The sequence below is a fragment of the Callorhinus ursinus genome, unplaced genomic scaffold (assembly GCF_003265705.2).
Source record: "Callorhinus ursinus isolate GAN/ISIS: 27379988/994484 unplaced genomic scaffold, GSC_fseal_2.0 scaffold19, whole genome shotgun sequence".
Lineage (NCBI taxonomy): Eukaryota > Metazoa > Chordata > Mammalia > Carnivora > Otariidae > Callorhinus > Callorhinus ursinus.
Window position 1 is genome coordinate 16675802 of NW_027397081.1, and position 19622 is coordinate 16695423.

The window sequence follows — 19622 nt, forward strand, 5'->3', positions numbered from 1 at the left end:
GAGTTCTTGATGTGTTGGTACTTCCTCTTCTAGATCAACGGGCAGTGCAGCTGTTTCCAGAGCATTGAACTGCTGAAATCTCGCCCTGCCCACCTGGCTGTTTTCTTACACCACGTTGTCTCACAGTTTGACCCTGCGACACTGGTAACGTGTTTGACTGTTCAGCCAGCTCAGAGTTCTTACACTGATTCCTACACCATAAAACCTCTCACTTCTGCAAGATGAGTTTCTAAACATACCAGGATAGATACGTAAGATAGTTAAAAAGAAATTATTTTTTTAAAAACTTGGTTGCACGGTAATGATGACATTGCTCATAGTGGCCTACTTGTTGGAAACTTTCCTCTTGGGGAAGATCTAGCAGATGACATTTTTCATGATTTCTCCCTTTTTCTCTCTTTTCCATTTCTTCCTCTACTACAGCTTTGTTATCTCTATTCAGACCTGTATAAGCAGACCAATTCCAAGGAGACTCGTCGTGTCTTCCTTGAGTTTCATCAGTTCTTCCTGGATCGATCTGCAGTAAGTTACCAATTAATATTATATAATCTTTGCTGTAGTACGTTGAGTTATTGGACTCCTACTTCCAGGTTTCCTTCCTCTGTAGTTTTGGGCTTTATTGTTTTGGACTTTCTGAAGTTTATAGTGTATCTCAGTTACTGATTACTCTTGACCATTACTTTTATCGTTTCTAAATGAGTTGTAGGCTATGAATTCTCACAGTAGGTGTTAGGGGGTACATATATATATTGGGGTTTATCTGTGTGCATAATTAAGAGAGTGCAAAAGAGAACACAAATGATATGCATACATATGTATTAGGATCCAAAGGATAGTACTTGCATAATGAACTCTGGTTGGCCTCTTTGAAGTTCAGAGGCACAAGTTTAACTTGTGGTAGGAAAGATGGTAGGACAGATCTTACATAAATGATAATAGTGTTTTATTTTACCAGTAGAAATCTTTATAAGGTTTTTAAACTAATGAGTGTTATTATTCTTAGCCTTTCCATAGGGTAAGTCACAACCCTTAATGCTTCCTGGGTAATCGTGCTGCTGCTCCCCGGGCCTTCCACGGTTTCACTGCTCTTTGATGACTGTTGCCCACTTTCCCTCTCCCGAAACCTCATCGCTTCCTCTCCTGTCCTTTCTTAGTGGAGGACCTTGCAGTTTCTGTGAGAAATTTGAAGTATCTGCAGAAGAACTTCTACCACATATATCCCCTACCTTCACCATCCTCTACGCTCTGGCCTTTGTCCTGAGGCCACAGAGAGCTTGCCTTCTTGTCTCCAAGACCTACTCTTCCCTGTTCACCTTGTATTTCCTTCTGCCTGCTGAACAGTGGGATCCGGCCAGTTGTCATCCTTCCCTCCAGCATCACCAACTTTTTGTTTTCTGCTGAATGGTCACATGAGCATGCAAACATTGTGAGTTTACTTAAAACAGACAGACACAGAAACATTTTGGCTCCACTCCTCCCTCCAGTTCTTGCCCCATTTTTGTTACACAGTTGCCTACACACTTCCACGTGGTAGGATACACTTACCTTCTCAGGGAGGCCATCCCTGACCAGCCTACCTGAGATTTTACCCCCTTCCCTTTCTGTCACCTTTCCTGTGTTATTTTTGTCCATAGAACTTTTATTTTATTTATTTATTTTGTCTCTGTCCCTGCTCTTCTGGAGTGTACAGTTCCCCTGAGGGCAGATATTTTTGCTCTGTTTGTTTGTTGCTATTTCTCCAACACTGAATAGATCATGGTACAGACTATTGAGTGAATTCATTAGGGTTCTGCTAATACTGCCATTGTTTAAAATATTACATATTATACTTGTTAAGATAATTTACTTCCATGAAAAAAAGAGTATATTGAAATATATTTGAATTTTATATTCCTTTCTTTAAAATTGAAGTACCGTTGACATTCGGTATCATATTAATTTCAGGTGTACAACATAGTAATTCAACAATTACATACATTATATAATGCTCACCATGAAAAGTGTAGTTATCATCTGTCACTATACAAAGTTATTACAGTATTACTGACTGTATTTCCTGTGCTATACTTCTTATCCCCATGACTTATTTTTCTTTTAAGCTTTTAATTCCAGTTCATTAATATATGGTATTATATTAGTTTCAAGTATACAGTATAGTGATTCAGCAATTCTGTATATCACCCAGTGTTCATCACCTGAAGTGCCCTCCTTAATCCCATCCCCATCTCCTATTTAACCCAACGCCCACCCCACTCCCTCTGGTAACCCTCAGTTTGTTCTCTTTAATTAAGAGTCTGTTTCTTGCTTTGTCTCTCTCTCTTTTTTCCCTTTGCTTATTTGTTTTATGAGTGAAATCATATGGTATTTGTCTTTCTCTGACTGACTTAGCATTATACTCTCTAGCTCCATCCATGTCATTGTAAATGGCAAGATTTCATTCTTTTTTATGGCTGAATAACTTCCATTGTCTGTCTAGGCACCGTCTTTTTTTTTTTTTAAGATTTTATTTATTCATTTGACAGAGAGAGACACAGTGAGAGCAGGAACACAAGCAGGGGGAGTGGGAGAGGGAGAAGCAGGCTTCCTGCCGAACAGGGAGCCCGATGTGGGGCTCGATCCCAGGACCCTGGGACCATGACCTGAGCTGAAGGCAGACGCTTAACGACTGAGCCACCCAGGCGCCCTCGGCACCATCTTCTTTATCCATTCATCAATCAGTGGACACTTGGGCTGCTTCCATATTTTGGCTATTTACATAATGCTGCTATAAAAGTAGGGGTGCATGTATGCCTTTGAATGAGTGTTTTTGTATTCTTTGGGTAAATACCCAGTAGTGCGACTGCTGGATTATAGGGTAGTTCTATTTTTAACTTTTTAAGGAACTTCCATACTGTTTTCCAGAGTGGCTGCTCAGTTTGCATTCCCACCAACAGTGCACGAGGGTTCCTTTTTCTTCACATCCTTGCCAACACCTTTTGTTTCTTGTGTTGTTGATTTTAGCCATTCTGACAGGTGTGAGGTGATATCTCATTGTGGTTTTGATTTGCATTTCCTTGATGGTAAGTGATGATGAGCTTCTTTTCATGTGTTTGTTGGCCATCTGTATGTCTTCTTTGGAGAAATGTCTGTTCGTGTCTTCTACCCATTTTCAAATTAGATTATTTGTTTTTTGGGTGTTGAGTTTTTTAAGTTCTTTCATATTTTGGATACTAACTCTTTATCAGATATGTCATTTGCAAATATCTTCTCCCATTCCATAGGTTGCCTTTAAGTTTTGTCCTTTCCTTCGCTGTGCAGAAGCTTTTTATTTTGTTGTAGTCCTAGTAGTTTATTTTTGCTTTTGTTTCCCTTGCCTCCAGAAACGTATCTAGAAAAAGGTTGCTACAGCCAATGTCAAAGAAGTTACTGCTTATGTTCTCTTACAGTATTTTCATGGCTTCAGGTCTCACATTTAGATCTTTAAAATGGTTTGAATTTTTGTGTATGGTGTAAGAAAGCGGTCCAGTTTCATCCTTTTGCATGCTGCTATCCAGTTTTCTCAATACCATTTATTGAAGAGTCCTTTTCCCATTGGATATTCTTCCTGCTTTGTCAAAAATTGGTTGACCATATAGTTGTGGATTTATTTTTGGATTTTCTGTTCTGTTCCATTGATCTGTGTGTCTGTTTTTGTGTCGGTACCGTATTATTCTGATCACTACAGCTTTGTAATATAACTTGAAGTCCGGAATTGTGATGCCGCCAGCTTTGCCTTTCTTTTTCAAGATTGCTTTGGCTATTCAGGGTCTTTTGTGTTTCCATACAAATTTTAGGATTGGTTTGTTCTAGTTCTGTGAAATATGCTGTTGGTATTTTGATTGGGATTGCGTTGAATGTGTACTTTGCTTTGGGTAATATAGACATTTTAACAATATTTGTTCTAATCTTTGAACGTGGAATGCCTTTCCATTTCTTTATATCATCTTCAGTTTCTTTTATTAGTTTTCAGAGTACAGGTCTTTCACCTCTTTGGTTAGGTTTATTCCTAGGTATCTTATTATTTGTGGTGCAATTGTAAATGGAATTGTTTTCTTAATTTCTCTTTCTGCTGTTTCATTATTAGCGTATGGAAATGCAACACATTAAGTAGATGACTTAAGTAGGTATACGATACAAATACATTGATTTTGTGTCCTGAGACTTCACTGAATTCGTTATTAGTTCTAGCAGTTTTTGGTGGCGTCTTTGGGTTTTCTGTATATAGTGTATCATGTCATCTGCAAATAGTGAAAGTTTTACTTCTTCCTTACCAGTCTGGATGCCCTTATTTCTTTTTGTTGTCTGCTTGCTGTGGCTAGGACTGCAGTGCTATGTTGAATAGAAGTGGTGAGAGGGGACATCCCTGTCTTGTTCTCGACCTTAGGGGGAAAGCTCTCAGTTTTTCCCCATTGAGTCACATGTTAGCTGTGGGTTTTTCAAATATGGCCTCTATTACGTTGAGGTATGTTCCCTCTAGACCTACCTTGTGGAGGGTTTTTATCACGAATGGATGTTGTACTTTGTGACTTATTTATTTTGTAATTGCACGTTTGTACCTCTTAATCCCCACCACGCATTTCACATATCTTCCACCCCATTTAACCCTCTAGCAGCCATCAGTCTACTCTGTATGGATGAATCCATTTCTGTTCTTTTTTTTGTTTGCACATTGCTTCATTGCTTTTAGTTTTTAGATTCCACATACAAGTGAAATCATATGGTATTTGTCTTCTCTGGCTGGACCATTTTCCTTAGCGTAATACCCACTTGGTCCATCCATGTTGTTGTGAATGGCTAGATGTCATTGTTTTTTATGGCCGAGTAATATTCCATTATGTGTATCTACCACATCTTCTTTATATTCATTCATCTATCGATGGACACTTAGGTTGCTTCTGTATCTTGGCTATTGTAAATAATGCTGCAATAAACATAGGGGTGCAGATATCTTTTAGAATTAGTGTTTTCATTTACTCAGATAAATCCCCAGGAATTAATTTCACATTTCTTAAGAGCTCTAAGCTAAGTCAGATCTTTATTTTGCTGCTCATGATCTGTATTAAATTTATCAACATTAAAGTGTAAGAACCCTGATAGATTTATTTGCTAATTATTCTTTTATACCACAGGTGATATTTATTTCCTATAAATACAGAAACGAGCATATAAATCCTTTTTTGCATTTGTGCTAGCAATACTTCTAGGACACTTAATTTGAGCTACTGTGTGGCAACATCAGTTAAAGAGAAAGCTTTGACATCTATTTCACTGTTCTTCAGACAAATATTAGAGATTTCATAATTTTCAGCAATGACTTATTTTCTAATATAAAGCTTTAGATCTAATAAGAATTGTTTAAATTCTGGAAGTAGATGACTTAAGTAGGTATACAATACAAAGTAGGCACAAAAAGGTTAAGATTATTTCTCTAAATGCAAAATAAGTTTTTTCTCTAAGTGATTTCCCAGATTGATGAGAAAGAAAACACAGCTATGTGGTAATGGGACCAGAAACTACAGTTATTATGGGGAAAATCCTAGCGAAGTAGAAGTTAATTATGACTCAGTTACCTTAGTTGGCTCAACAGTAAAAACTACAGATGGTTATTGGTAATTTAATATTCCAAAGCCTCAACATTGACATCCAGTACCTCCTCATTGGGGTGTGAATGTTATGAGGGTTAACTTTACGTAGGAAATTACTGGCAGTATGTGGTCAGTAGTCTCAAATGCAGCAAAAAAAAAAGTCATGGTTATATATGACCAAGTTTTTCATAAAACATACACACAGTTTAGGTTTTAGCTGTATTGATTCAAATGATGTATAACTGAGTATATTAACCAGTGACTATAGATATTTCCCGTATAGCATGATCCTTGGGGAAAGGGCTTATTTTCAAGTTTAAACAGTGGGACCTTCCAGAGCTGTGACATTTGGATGGGATAAGTGAGTTTATACCTGAATGTGATTGTAAAAATAGCTATCCAAGTTGCATCTCTTCACTTTATACAAGTACTTATATATACATCTTGGAAAGTCCTTAGTGGTGTTTGACTTTTTGTTTGCATTTTTGTTTCAGCACCTGAAAGTTTCTGTGCCTGATGAAATATCAGTAGATCTAGGTAAGTGTGGAGCGTCAGTATCCTGGAGAATTACAACTCTGTAGAGTTGTAGCTCAGCTCATCTCTAAAGGTTTTATCGGTCATGTGACCAGTAGGCCATCTGAATCACAACAGAAAGAGAATCGGTAATACATTTAAAGGATAGTATATGAAATCTGCATTGTGAGGTAAAATACATAAAATGCATTGAAGACCTTCTCTTTGTCCTACTTCAAGTTCGCACCAAATAGCATCAATATGTTGCCAGTTGTAATGCACAGAATATACCTTTAAATCACATAACTCCTTGCCTTTTCTTTATGCAGAAAAAAGAAGACCTGAGCTTATACCCGAGGATTTGCACCGCCACTATATCCAAACTATGCAGGAAAGAGTCCACCCAGAAGTTCAGAGGCACTTGGAAGATTTTCGGTAAGCTTGGTGGGTGATATAAGCTGATATGGTCATTCTGAATTAACCTTTTTTTGGGTAGGAAAAGGTTACACGCCTAGCATGTAGTCTTTATCACTGTGATTAAAACATAAATGGACACCTGGAGTCAAAGAGTTGGTGTGGTGCTGAGTCCCTAGTCCCCATTCCATAGGCTTTCAGGATTTGAGCTCACTGCTCTGCTAGGCTAAATGTGCTCCCTCAGGATGCGTGTTCTGTTGAGTGATCGCCTCTAGAATTCTTTTTCTCTGGTGTCCTAGGTGACAGGGGCCCCAAAATAGAAAACTGTGACATTTTGCCCTTGCTAGCTATGGAAACTCTGATGAAGCATCTCCAGAGAGAGATCGTTCTTCTCTAGGCTACCTTAGGAAGTTTGTTCTGTTCCCTTTAGGCAGAAGCGTAGCATGGGGCTGACCTTGGCTGAAAGTGAACTGACTAAACTCGACGCAGAGCGAGACAAGGACCGGGTAACTTTGGAGAAGGAACGGGCATGTGCGGAACAGATCGTTGCCAAAATTGAAGAAGTGTTGTAAGTAACAGAAGTATATGTGGACATGCCCTCTCTCCTGAGATGCTCATTATGCTTAAACCACACTTTGAGCAAATTTAGAAGGGGTGTCAGATTGTGTATATGGAGCTATGTATGGGGGTTTTAATGTTTTAATTTTTAATTTTTGCTGATGTTTTAGAAAAGTTCTTGTTTTTCTTTTTCTGTGTATTGTTGGTAAAACGAGTAACTATAAAATTTCTAACTGATCAGAAACAGGTTGAGCACTTTCAGTGGTTTCAGTTCATAGGCTTTGAAACTATTTCAGGCCAGAGAACATTGACAGTTGATGACATGAGTGAGAAAAGCCTGTGGTCCCTTGGGTGGTTTGAGTTCTTCTGGTATTTTATGCCAGGTGACAGAGATTGAGGGTGGCCTAAAGCATCCGGTGCTATTCTTTTGCTTCGGGTATCTAATAGCAACTTATTTAATTTTGAAATATTTTTATTTTTAGGATGACTGCTCAGGCTGTAGAAGAAGATAAGAGGTAATATAACTGGGTTTTTTTCCCCCCTAGAATTTTATGGAAAAAAAAACAATCTTTTCTCCTGTTGGTCCGAAATTAGGATTTCTTTCTTTTAACTTCAGAATTCAGACTGTCTCCCTCTGGTGGCCTCGATTTTATTTGACTAATATTCTAGTGTCTTGAGTAGAATCCTTTTGTATTTGCAATGAACAGATACCTCCTTAGTTTTTACTTGATGAATGAATTCTAAGGATTCCAGCATTGGGGTTTTTAAAGCCATTCGATAGCTTTATTCTGTCCACCCTCCCTTCTCAGAATTCGTATTTGACTTCATGCTTTTCCTCTAGTTCAACAATGCAGTATGTTATCCTTATGTACATGAAGCACTTGGGGGTAAAAGTGAAAGAACCTCGAAATTTGGAGCACAAGCGGGGTCGGATTGGATTCCTTCCAAAAATCAAGGTGAGACTGGATAATAATGTGTTCAGGTCTCTGTGCTTCTTGACACGGGCTACAGTGCTTTCCTTCTTAGTCCTTAACTGTTTCTGCGGGCTAGCGCTAGGCATGCTGGTAGGTGTGCGACATGGCCCCTGTTCTCAAGAAACTCAGAAATCTAGCGGGAAATTCAGGCAGGTGAAGTAATGGTGAGACAGTGTGAACAACGCAGATGGCACTTGATACAGAGTGCCGTCCTAACCCTGTCATGGCCTTCGCCTCTCCTTGTATGGCACCTGTCACAGTTTGTCATTACAGATATATCCCTTTACCTTTTGTGAGGCTGTGGAACTCTGTGAGGGCAAGGGCCCCTTTAATCGTGTCCCCAGCTTTTAGCACAATGCCCTCACACATTAAGAGCTTATTAAGTACTCGTTCAACGGATGAATGAACTGCTTGGAACAAGCTCTCAGTAGATGTGTTATAAAACTACCTCTTGGTTTTCCAAAATTGCCAGCTCTAGAGGGGTTGAAAAGACATCTTGAGTTTGATGTGTGTGTGGTACCACGTGCCGGCCTCTACCAAGCGCTGTGTGTGAGTGTCCTTCACTCCCGTTTAACCGGTTCTTCCAGCTGCCCATTAGAATTGCATTTGTGTGTTTGAAAGCCACACGAGAAATCTACTCTGTTATGTATCTTTTACCTCTCTGATTGCCCCTCAACTCTAGCAGAGTATGAAGAAAGATCGAGAAGGCGAAGAAAAAGGGAAGCGCAGAGGATTCCCCAGCATCCTGGGACCCCCAAGGAGACCAAGCCGTCATGACAACAGTGCAAGTATGTTAAGTTGGGAAAGCGGCGTTCTCACCAGCCCCTGCCGTCTTCCCTTCGGAGGCTCAGTTAGCTAGAATGAAGTGCTGGAGAGAGGTGTTCTTGAAATGATCCCACTGAGCTTCCAGTGTGCCGTGTTTGCATTCAAGGTTATTTCTGAACTAACTACCCCCATGTGGGCTCTATAATTGTCTTAAACATCTTCTTGAATGGCAGCATCCTAGCAGTTGTCCATAGCATAATTGACTTACCTAATCTGATTTTGTTTGCACTCAACTTCTGTTTGTTAAATTAAAAAAACAAAACGTGTACGGATTTCTCCACCATTCTTTATTCCATCTTTCTATATCCATATTACTCGCTCTCCATACTTCTGCCATTTCTCGGCCTCTCCATTGTGCTTTATTTCCTGACCTCCCTCCACCATCAGGCCTAATGGAGAGCGATCAGCCCACTGATCTGGGGAGAATTAGGGAGGGTGGTACCTCAGGGAGGGACATCAGGTCACACTGTGGTCTTCGACTGGGCAGGACCACATTTGAAAATACTGGCCAGTTTGGAGTGAGGGTGGTATCGTGGTACAGTGACATGGATCTTCTGCACCATGAGGAATTCTCAGTCGGATACCGGTAGTGCCCCTTGTTAAGAAACATTGAGAAGATGAAGGAAATTCTTAGAGAAGAGGTTGAGGAGAATGGAGTATCTCACAGATTCTGACCATGAGTTCCAAGGCATGTAGAAGAAGGATTTAGGAATGAGGGAAGGAAGAATTTTAGGATGAGGGATGTCCAGAGCCGCATGAGGGTGTGCGGCAATGTGGGCAATGACGACGTGAGTGTGTTTCACCTCTTGTGGTTCCCAACGTGAACAGGGCTAGTGAGCAGGCTGCGAGCAATCTCCGTAGTCTCCGAGGCACGTTGTGCTGATGAATCTGCAGGTCTTGGGGAGGGGGGTGGGGGGCTTGCCACGAGCTCACAGAGCTAACAGGCTTCATCCTCACTCTTACAAGTGGGTGCAGTTCTGTGTGTCTCTGCCTCCCAGCATTCCCACCCCCACCATTGCTCTCATCTCCTGTCTCTCCCCATCGTCTTCTGCCTTCTCCTCTCTTCTCTCCAGCGCTCCTCCACCTCCCCCTGCCTGCCTCTCTTTCTTTCCCTCCCTCTCTCTTCCTCTTCCCTTTCTTTTCTTTCCATCCTTCCTTTTGCTCTCTCTCTTTCTCTCTCCTTCCTTTCTTCCATTTCTTCCTACCTATCCCTCGCTCTGCAATAATCCATATTTTCCTAGGGCCCACCACGTTCCAGACTTTTTTTTAGATCCTTTATATCATCTTTTTTTTTATTCTTTTTAAGCTTTTTTGCAACACAAATTGTTAACCCTTGCTTTCTGTTCAGTTGGCAGAGCCATGGAGCTGCAGAAACAGCGCCACCCAAAGCACTTATCCACACCCTCTTCTGTAAGTCCTGAGCCTCAGGACCCTGCTAAGTTGCGCCAGAGTGGGCTAGCAGGTGAAGGAACAGATGTCGGATACCTGCCAGCCAATTCCATGTCCTCTGTGGCGTCCGGGGCCACTCCTTCCCAGGAAGGAGGGAAAGAGAATGATACAGGTGAGCTAATGTTGTAGTGCAACTTAACTAAGTATCAAGATTTTACAACAATCACACTAAGTAACAAACAAAGTGACATATTATTCTAATCAAAAATCCCAATTTAATTTAACATTTTAATGTTCTATAACCAGTGATAAATCCATGCTGAATGATAATTTTGAGTTTTCCTCTGCTCAGAAATATTGACTGAGCTCTCTGTCATGCATTAGCTTTGTATCAGATGTTAGCACACGATAATTATACGGAGATTCTTGCCTTGCACGGCTAAGTCTCATGGGGAGATAGTCACATAAATAAAAATTCAAATTGTGCCAGATCCAGTAATGGAAGAGAAAAGGAGTGTTGGGGACTTAGTCAGTAGTTAGAGGCAGATGTGGGGGGGGGGGTCTGAAAAGACTTCTTAAAAAATCTGAGTTACTAGAGTTTTTTTTTTCTAGTACTTAGGGAAGCCCATTGAGAGGAAGAGGTTGAAGATGCAGGTGATAAACTGTATAGAACTAATAGGACAAAGTTTTGAGAAGGAGAGCAGAGATGAGAGGCAGAGAGTGCGTGTTAAGGGCAAGGTTATTAGCAGAGAGAGAAGGCTTAGGGAGAAGGGCAAGGGGACTTGAAGAGTAGAGAAAGATGTGAAGTAATTATAGATCATTGAGAGAAGAGCTTCTCACCATATTTCCTCATACTTGTTTTAATGGGTTTCTTAAGCAAGTGAGCTGGGAGAATCAGTGATTTTATTTGGAGAAGGGAATGCCTGTCTGTATTAGTGATTTTGGAAGCAGTCCAATTTCTGGTATGACAGGGTCAAGGATAAAGCTGTGGGAGTGGTCACGGAAGTGGCCCAGGGAAAGTCACTAAAGATAAAGAAAGTAAGGAACCAAGAAGCCAGGAGTTGGAATACCTTAACATCCCCGAGTTTTGAGGTCACCTCGTGTGATACTAGCAGGAAGAGGAGAACTGTGAGCCAGCAGCCGAAGGTTCAGTATTACTAGATGATTGTCACGAGGTGGGGGAGAGCATGTGATAATACCTAGAAGTGAGAGCCTCAGTGCAGCAAGGGATTTTTATAAGAAGGCAAGATATGGTCTAAAAGTAGTATTGAGGAACAAGGGTATCTATCCCATCTCTACCCTGAAGTACACAGTGTATGTTGGAAACATCCGTCTCTTTTTGAGAGGGCTGTAGCAGAACGGGGTGGGGGGGGGCGTGGATTTAAGACAAAGAAGGAGGGTGATAGTTATAGAAAAATCTGGAGGTTTTGTCTTATATGGAATTCTGAAGATGTTGGGTTGAGTACATGCATGAATTCATGGCTCCCAGCTCTCATTGAACTTAAAAACATGGCAGATAAGTAACCAATAGCAACTAAATAAAAAACACGAAGAAAAAGGAAGTAGAGGAAGAGATGTTATCAATAAGCAAGAGATTTCAACAAATTTGGGGGAGATTAAAAGTGGACAAGCATGGTTGGAAGGATAGAACAACACAGAGGAAGCCGGAGTCCGTAACTTGTTAGAGGCAGTCCAGTCCCGGAGTCCCGTCCCTGGTGGAGGCCAGTTGGCCCATTAGAACCCTGGAGAGACTTTGGGCTCTGAGTTGGCATGTCTTATGGAGTGCATGAGTAAGAAGTAAAGCTGGAAATAATTAATTGAAGGTCTGTAATCAAAACAATGATGTCAGTAGTTCCTGATCCTTGCATGGTAGAATATGAGCCGTCCGTCATTTCTGTACCTGAAGAAGATGAGTGTGCTCTCTTTTAGAGAAGTTGAGTGAATTGTGTAGGGAAAGGTAAGTCCTCTGTGGTATCAGTGCCCTGGAGTTCTAACATTTGGGGGCCTGAAGCCTGATAGTAAACATGTCAAGCTCTCACCCTGCCCAGAGAGCTCCCAACTGAAATGGACCTACTTCATATAGCTGCAAAGAGAAAGCTGGAGCAGCTACCCAGTCTTGCATACGTAGATATGAATAGTATTACTCACTCTTGGCAAAATTTGCTTGCTGGAATCAAGACCGAAGATGATACATAATGCCAGACTTACCAGTGACATACAAAAGAGAATAAAAATAAACAGAAAAACTGCCCCTAGCAGAAAACAGTAACTTAGGTAAAAGACAAGAACTTAGAAAAAAATACCTCTAAATTAGATAGTATACTTGGGGAAATTTTAAAAATTATTGTATCTATAAAACAAGAATAATAATGCTATGAATAAAAGAGCATTCAGAAACCAAAAAGAAATGATTTAATATAACTGTTACATACAGTACAATAACTACTGTATTTGTTATCAACTGCTTTGTGACAAACTACCTCAAAACTTCATAGCCTAACACAAAAAACACTTAGTATGTCACGTTTTTGGAGGGTGAGGAACATGAGAGCAGCTTAGCTGGGCAATTCTCTCTCTCCTGTGGTTGCGGTCAAGGTGTCAGTCAGTCATCCGAAAGCTTAGCTAGGGTCAGAGATGTGCTTCTGCGTTCACGCAGGTAGCTGGTAGCAGAGGGGCTTAGCTCCTTGCAGGAGGCCTTGGCTCCTCACTGTATGGGCTTCTCCATAGAACTACTTGAATGTTCCATGACGTGGTAGCCAACTTCCCCCAAAGTGATCCAAAAGAGAGAGTAAGAAAGGAGCCCCCATACCTTTAATGACTTAGTCTCTGTGGGTGCACATTGTTATGTCAGCAAGTTAGAAGCCAGCCCCTAAATCTAGCTCACACTCAAGCAGGGAGGAAGTAGGCTCCACCCCTGAAGGGAGAGAGGAGTAGCAAAGAATTTGTGCACATATTTTCAAACCACCACAGCTGCCAAGAGTTTAAAAAAAAAAAGGTCCCTAAAAATAAAGTCAAGGAAATATTTGAGAACATATATCAGAAATGTCGAGAGATAGAAATCGGAGAGACAAGAATTATGTAGCGAGCCACTTGAGAGGTCCGACGTCTGTCTCTTTGACGAAACATCAGTAGAGGAAATGGAGGAGAGGCAGTTGGAGAAATGATAGAAGAAACCATCTCAGAGGGAAGACGACTTGTCTTCAGACAGAAAGAGTTGACTGGGAACCACCTACGATGAATAATAACAATAGTAGTAACAATAATAAAAACAAGAGCCATACCTAGAATGTCTCTGGAAATTTCCATGCACCAAAAGAGAGCCCCGAAAGCTTTGAAGGGAAGGAAAATGGAAATTATGCTGCCTCACATTTCTCATTATCACACCAGGGGCTAGAATACAAGGGAGCCAGGCCTTGCAACTTACTGAAAGAAAATTATCGAACTTAGAATTCTGTGTCCATCCAAATTTCCCATCAGAAATGAAGGAAGATACAAAGACATTTTCAGATATGCCAGGATTCAAATGTTAACTGAAATGTGCCCTTTCCTTGAACATGATTTGTAGATACACACTCGAGCAAAATGAGAGAAAAATGAAGGAAGAAAATGTTGTGGGGTCCAGGAAATAGTGGAAACATCCCAGGGAAGTGGTGAAGGGCAGGCAGGTCTCGGACGATAGGTCACAGGCCAAGGGAGCAGCTGCCCCGGATTGGAACACAAGGGCTAGGGGATGAGAAAAAGGGAGATTTTAAGCAGTTGGTAGTATGATGTAGCAAATGAAGAAATCTGAGACTTGATAAAATGATAAGTGCTTTGACAGCAGTAAAGTTTAGAAATGCTAAGATAAAAAAGTTGTTTCAAGAAAGTTAAGTCATGATTTAAATGTGAAACAAAATATGCCATTGGAGATTACCCAGGCTCCAGCTGTGGCCACCATACAAGGAAGGAAGGAGGGAAAGGGGGCCATGGGGAAGTAGAGGAAAGGAAGAAATGTAAAACAAAACAAAACTGGCGTGATCTTGAAGTAACTGATGGACTATGTGACCTTGATGGAATGAACATTCTATTTCGAGTGACCCAGGGATTGCATCATTGGACCAGCAGAAAAGGAAACATAATCCTAATATACCTCCTAACCTGGCAGGAATAATATGTATATGTAATATATTATATGTTGTATTTTGTGTATGACAGTGTGTAGATTGGCATAATAATGTAAGCAGTCTGGGTTTTCAGACTTTTAGAATCAACCAAATAGGCAAGGGAGAGAATAGTTGTGGCCACAGATCATGGAAATGTAAAAAGTCCTCCTAATGACACAAATAAAAATATAGTTGAAAGGAATGAAAGGTAGAAGGAAATAGATACAATTAAAGGGAAGGATAGGAATATTAAATACCTAATTTGATATAGAAGAGAGTTAAGGTACTAACTCCTTGATGGAACAAGTATAGATATAATTCTGTCATTTAAACTTAGGTAATGTAGATTACCACATATAAATCATATGACTTATAAATGTATGTCATTTAAACTTAGCATTAACCCAACTAGTAATAATAATATTATTAAACACTGGGAAGAAATGTGGGGAAAGTGAAGGTGGGAAGTATAAGTGGGCAGAATCCTCAGAGGAGGAAGAAATAGATATTACCTAAAGATAGTAAATCAAGAAAAAGAATTATGAGGTTATTATTTCGAATTAAACCACCATAATAAGTAAAATTTGGGTGAAGAAGATTGACAGAGGGATAGAAAAAGATGATGTAAGAGAATGTTTCTCCTCATCATATGCTCTTCTGAGTTGTTTCCATGTCTTATGTTGATGTTTAAAGATTTTATTTATTTATTTATTTGAGAGAGAGAGAGAGTGCATGATCATAGCGGGAGGAGCGGAGTGGGGGCAGAGGGAGGGAATCTCAAGCCGACTCCACGCCCAGTGTGGAACTCCACGTGGGGCTCAGTCTCACGACCCTGAGATCATGACCTGACCTGAAACCAAGTCTGAGGCTCACCTGACTGAGCCACCCAGGCCCCAATTATAATGTTGATTTTTTAAAAGTTGCTTAAAAATGATATTCCTGGTTTTGGGGTTTTTTTTTTAGGGCATTTTAAAATTTTATATATTAGAATTTTGGCTCTAGCTAACATGCAATTGTTTAAGAATGTGGCTGTGGATAGGTTGAATTTCTCTTTGGGGACTGATTTTTTTTTTTGGAATTATTATCTTCATTAACACCATCTGAGTGTCCGAATTTTGTCTTTTCAGGATCAAAGCAAGTTGGAGAAACACCAGCATCTGGAGACTGCATAGATAGCACCCCTCGGACTCCCAATACTGTCTTTGATTTCCCACCTCCTCCCTTAGACCAAGTGCAGGAGGAGGAATGGGAAGTGGAAAGGTAATTCGGTGATATCTTTGGGGGCAGGGGAGGTTAAGAGTAGCTTCAACTGTTTCATTGTATACCATTGCCATACTTGGTAGCATTTTTCTCACATGTGGTTTTTTTGGGGGGGAGGAAGTACTAGAACTTACTGGTAGTAAATATTAGGTACTGAAATGTTTTTAGTTTATATTAAATCATTAGACTATCCAGAAGAATTATTTATTAGCCACTGTAATTTAACCCAGTTTTGAGTATCCCTGGCATAAATTTCTTTTTTTTTTTTTCCTTTTTACTGAAGTATAGTTGACATACAATGTTGCTTTAGCTTCAGGTGTAGGACATAGTGATTGAACAAGATTATACATGTTGTGCTGTCCACAGGTGTAGCTGCTGTCTGTCACCATACAAAACTGTCACACCATTGGCCGTATTCCCTATGGGGTGCCTTTCATCCACTTGACTTACACATTCCATTAACTGGAAGCCTGTACCTGCCACCGCCCTTCACCCCTGTTGCCCATCCCCTCACCCCTTCCTTTCTGGCAACCACCAGTTTGTTCTTTGTATTTATGGGTCTGTTTCTGCTTTTTTTGTTTGTTCATTTTTTAGAGTCCACATATAAATCATATGGCTTATTTCACTTAGCCTAATACCCTCCAGGTCCATCCATGTTGTCACAAATGGCAAGATGGCATATTTTTTATGGCTGAGTAATATTCCATCGTGTAAATGTACTGCGTCTTTATTCATCTGTTGATGCACACTTAGGTTCCTCCCATATCTTGGCTATTATAAATCATGCTGTAATAAATGTAGGAGTGCATGTATCTTTTAAAATTAGTGTTTTTGTGTTCTTTGGGTAAATATCCAGTCGTGGGACCTACTAGATTATATGGTATTTCTATTTTTAATTTTCTGAGGAACCTCCATACTGCTTTCCACAGTGACTGCACCAATTTTCAGTCCCACCAACAGTGCCCAAGGGTTCCTTTTTTTCCACATCCGGACCGACACTTGTTATTTCTTGTCTTTTTGATACTAGCCATCTGACAGGGTGATATCTCATTGTGGTTGTGATTTGCATTTCCCTGATGGTTAGTGATGTTGGACATCTTTTCTTGTGTTTGTTGGCCATCTGTATGTCTTCTTTGGAAGAATGTGTGTTCAGGCCCCTTGGCATAAATTTCTTGATTACCATTTTGTTTTCATGTTGACTCTTTGTTCTCCATTGTTTCAGGGTGACTGAACATGGGACACCAAAGCCCTTTCGAAAGTGAGTAATCCTAAAGTAGCTTTCAATAGAGGCATATTTTAAGAAATATATCTTTTTTCTCAAACATTCTAGTTTTAAAGGAAAAGAAAACCTGTACACAGATCTGTTAGATAGTATAAAAGAAAATTCTTAATAAACACAAATCATGCAAAAGATATTTATAGAGGTATATATAACACATGTAAGTCATTTTGTAGGAGAGGGTGATGTTTCAGCCCTGTGCTAAGCACTACTTCAGAAATATGACTTATCTACTGTAATATAAAAATCTGTGCTATTTCCCATTGTCCATCTGATGTCCTCAAATAGAATTCATCATTTTTTTCCCATCAGGTTTGACAGCATAGCTTTTGGAGAAAGTCAAAGTGAGGATGAACAGTTTGAAAATGACTTAGAGACAGATCCACCCAACTGGCAACAGCTCGTTAGTCGAGAAGTGTTACTGGGACTAAAGCCTTCTGAGATCAAAAGACAGGAAGTAATTAATGGTGAGTTTAATTAGATTTTGTTGTTGTTCACATATAGTGAGTTTTATTAGACTGAAACAAGCCTCTGAGCTTTAGAGTTTGCTTCAAAATTTCTGCTGGCTTTTTGTTCTATACAAAGGGAAATTAAACTGGATAGATGATCCTTGAGCTTTCCAACTCAAAAAATGCAAATGATTCTACAATTCTTAATGATAATTTAAAAGGAAAAGGTGTTTAGCTTTCAGGATATTTAAGATTCATAGCATTATAGATCTTGAACAGTCATTAAGATAACCTTGGTCCGTCACTTTACTTTCATCCTAAGTTATTTTTATGCCTAGATTATAAATGAGGAAGCTCAGGCTCAGTGTGATTAGTTGAATTAATCAAGATCATACAGCTAGCTGATAAGTGATAGGGAGGAAACTGGGATCCGGGTGTCCCTTTATCCTAGTGTGCAATGTTCTTTATTTTACCCTAGCATATATGTGACGGAGATGTGGGTGACATGGGTGCTGTGCCCTCCACTCTCTTTAGGATGCAATTTAAATAAATACCCTTCCTGTGTCTGGTAACTTTGAGTTGTAGTGAAATAACAAGTCTGGCCTCAGAAATGAGGGTTTATAGGCCAATTAGATAACCAAAAGTACTGTTCTTTCTAAAGAGGGCTCGACTGAAAGGCTATGTGCTCTTTGGGCTTACAGCTTTTCTGATGTTGTAGCTGTGATTGGTGGGTAGTGTTGTGAAAAGACAGAAGGATTTTGGAGTACATTGTTAACTTTAATATACAGAATAGTTTTGGGGGTTTTTTGGTTTTTGTTTTAAAGATTTTCTTTATGTATTTGAGAGAGAGACAGCGGGAGTGGGGGGAGGGCCAGAGGGAGAGGGAGAAGCAGATTCTCCGCTGAGCAGGGAGCCCTGATTTGGGGCTCGATCCCAGCACCCTGGGCTCATGACCTGAGCTGAAGGCAGACGTTTAAATGACTGAGCCACCCAGGTGCCCCCAGAATAATTTTGAATATTTTTCATTTGCCAGCATTCAGCTCTTAGAGCCAGTATGTAGGAGGGTCCCATGGAATCAAGAAAGTGACATGAGAGATACTACATCCTTTCAAAACTATAAATAATTATTATAGAGCTCATTTGCCGCTCAATTCCAGCTAAAGCCTGTGTTTGGTCTCATGGAATTATTCTAATGAGGTAACATTTCATATTTCCTTTTTTTCTGCTTAGAATTATTCTACACTGAAAGAGCTCATGTTCGAACACTGAAGGTTCTTGATCAAGTATTCTATCAGCGAGTGTCTAGAGAAGGAATTCTGTCACCTTCAGAACTACGGAAAATTTTTTCAAACTTGGAAGATATTCTTCAACTTCATAGTAAGTAAATCGACTCTGATCTTTGTCCCTAACATTTTTAATAGATGAAAGATTGTGAGTATGTAAAAGCACCATAACAATAAAATCTTCTAAGTGTATCCATGTTAGCATTCCTGAAATTATATAATTATACATGAGCACATAACATAAAGAAGTGATCAGATCGGAGTGGAGAGCAAGATGGCGGAGGAGTAGGAGACCTGGATTTCGTCTGGTCTCAGGAATTCAGCTGAATAGGGATCAAACCATTCTGAACACCTACGAACTCAACAGGAGACCGAAGAAGAGAGTAGCAACAACTCTCTGAACAGAAAAGTGACCACTTTCTGGAAGGTAGGACGTGCGGAGAAGTGAATCCGAGGCGATATTCGGGAGGATAGACGGCGGGGGAGGGGCCTCCGCCGGCCGCTTCTGGCAAGTGCTAGAGCCGCGGAGCACAAAATCGGACCTTTTAGAAGTTGGCTCCGTGGAGGGACGTCGCTGCAGTGGCTAAGCGGGGGGTGGAATCCTCCCGGGACAGTGTGGTCTCAGGACCCTTGGGGTCACAGAGAGACCGGGGGTGCCTGAGTGCGCCAGAGCTCCCAGGTATCGGAGCGGGGAAGCCGGCTGCAGAGACGGAGCAGAGTCGCGGGCTCTCAGCTCGGGGTGGCCATAAACTGTGATCTGCGGCCCAGTCGGGGCACGGCTCCTCCAGCAGGGACCCAGCAGGTGGCAGATCCGGGGAGACTCCCCTTCCTTCCCGGGGAGGAGCGGTGCGGGAACGCACTGCAGGGATCTGCTGGGTTTGGAGACTCTGCGCGGGGTCGGGTGCCAGGGATAGCAACGCTCGGTCACAGGCC

The 19622-nt window shown here is 40.7% G+C and overlaps 1 protein-coding gene across 7 annotated transcripts in view; it reads left to right on the forward strand.

Moving 5' to 3' along the window:
- Positions 1 to 19622, forward strand: part of ARHGEF12 (Rho guanine nucleotide exchange factor 12) — a 151466-nt gene that overhangs the window by 102090 nt on the left and 29754 nt on the right. For 5 of the 7 annotated variants that reach the window (XM_073903856.1, XM_073903858.1, XM_025893525.2 and 2 more), the window contains 13 exons: positions 34 to 144; positions 424 to 522; positions 6098 to 6140; positions 6446 to 6551; positions 6961 to 7098; positions 7571 to 7603; positions 7930 to 8044; positions 8745 to 8850; positions 10236 to 10448; positions 15546 to 15678; positions 16901 to 16936; positions 17270 to 17424; positions 18637 to 18783. In XM_073903856.1, coding sequence (XP_073759957.1) covers positions 34 to 144; positions 424 to 522; positions 6098 to 6140; positions 6446 to 6551; positions 6961 to 7098; positions 7571 to 7603; positions 7930 to 8044; positions 8745 to 8850; positions 10236 to 10448; positions 15546 to 15678; positions 16901 to 16936; positions 17270 to 17424; positions 18637 to 18783 — 1435 coding nt within the window. The remainder of the gene's footprint in view (positions 1 to 33; positions 145 to 423; positions 523 to 6097; positions 6141 to 6445; positions 6552 to 6960; positions 7099 to 7570; positions 7604 to 7929; positions 8045 to 8744; positions 8851 to 10235; positions 10449 to 15545; positions 15679 to 16900; positions 16937 to 17269; positions 17425 to 18636; positions 18784 to 19622) is intronic. The other 2 variants (XM_025893526.2, XM_073903857.1) reach the window with 2 other exon arrangements.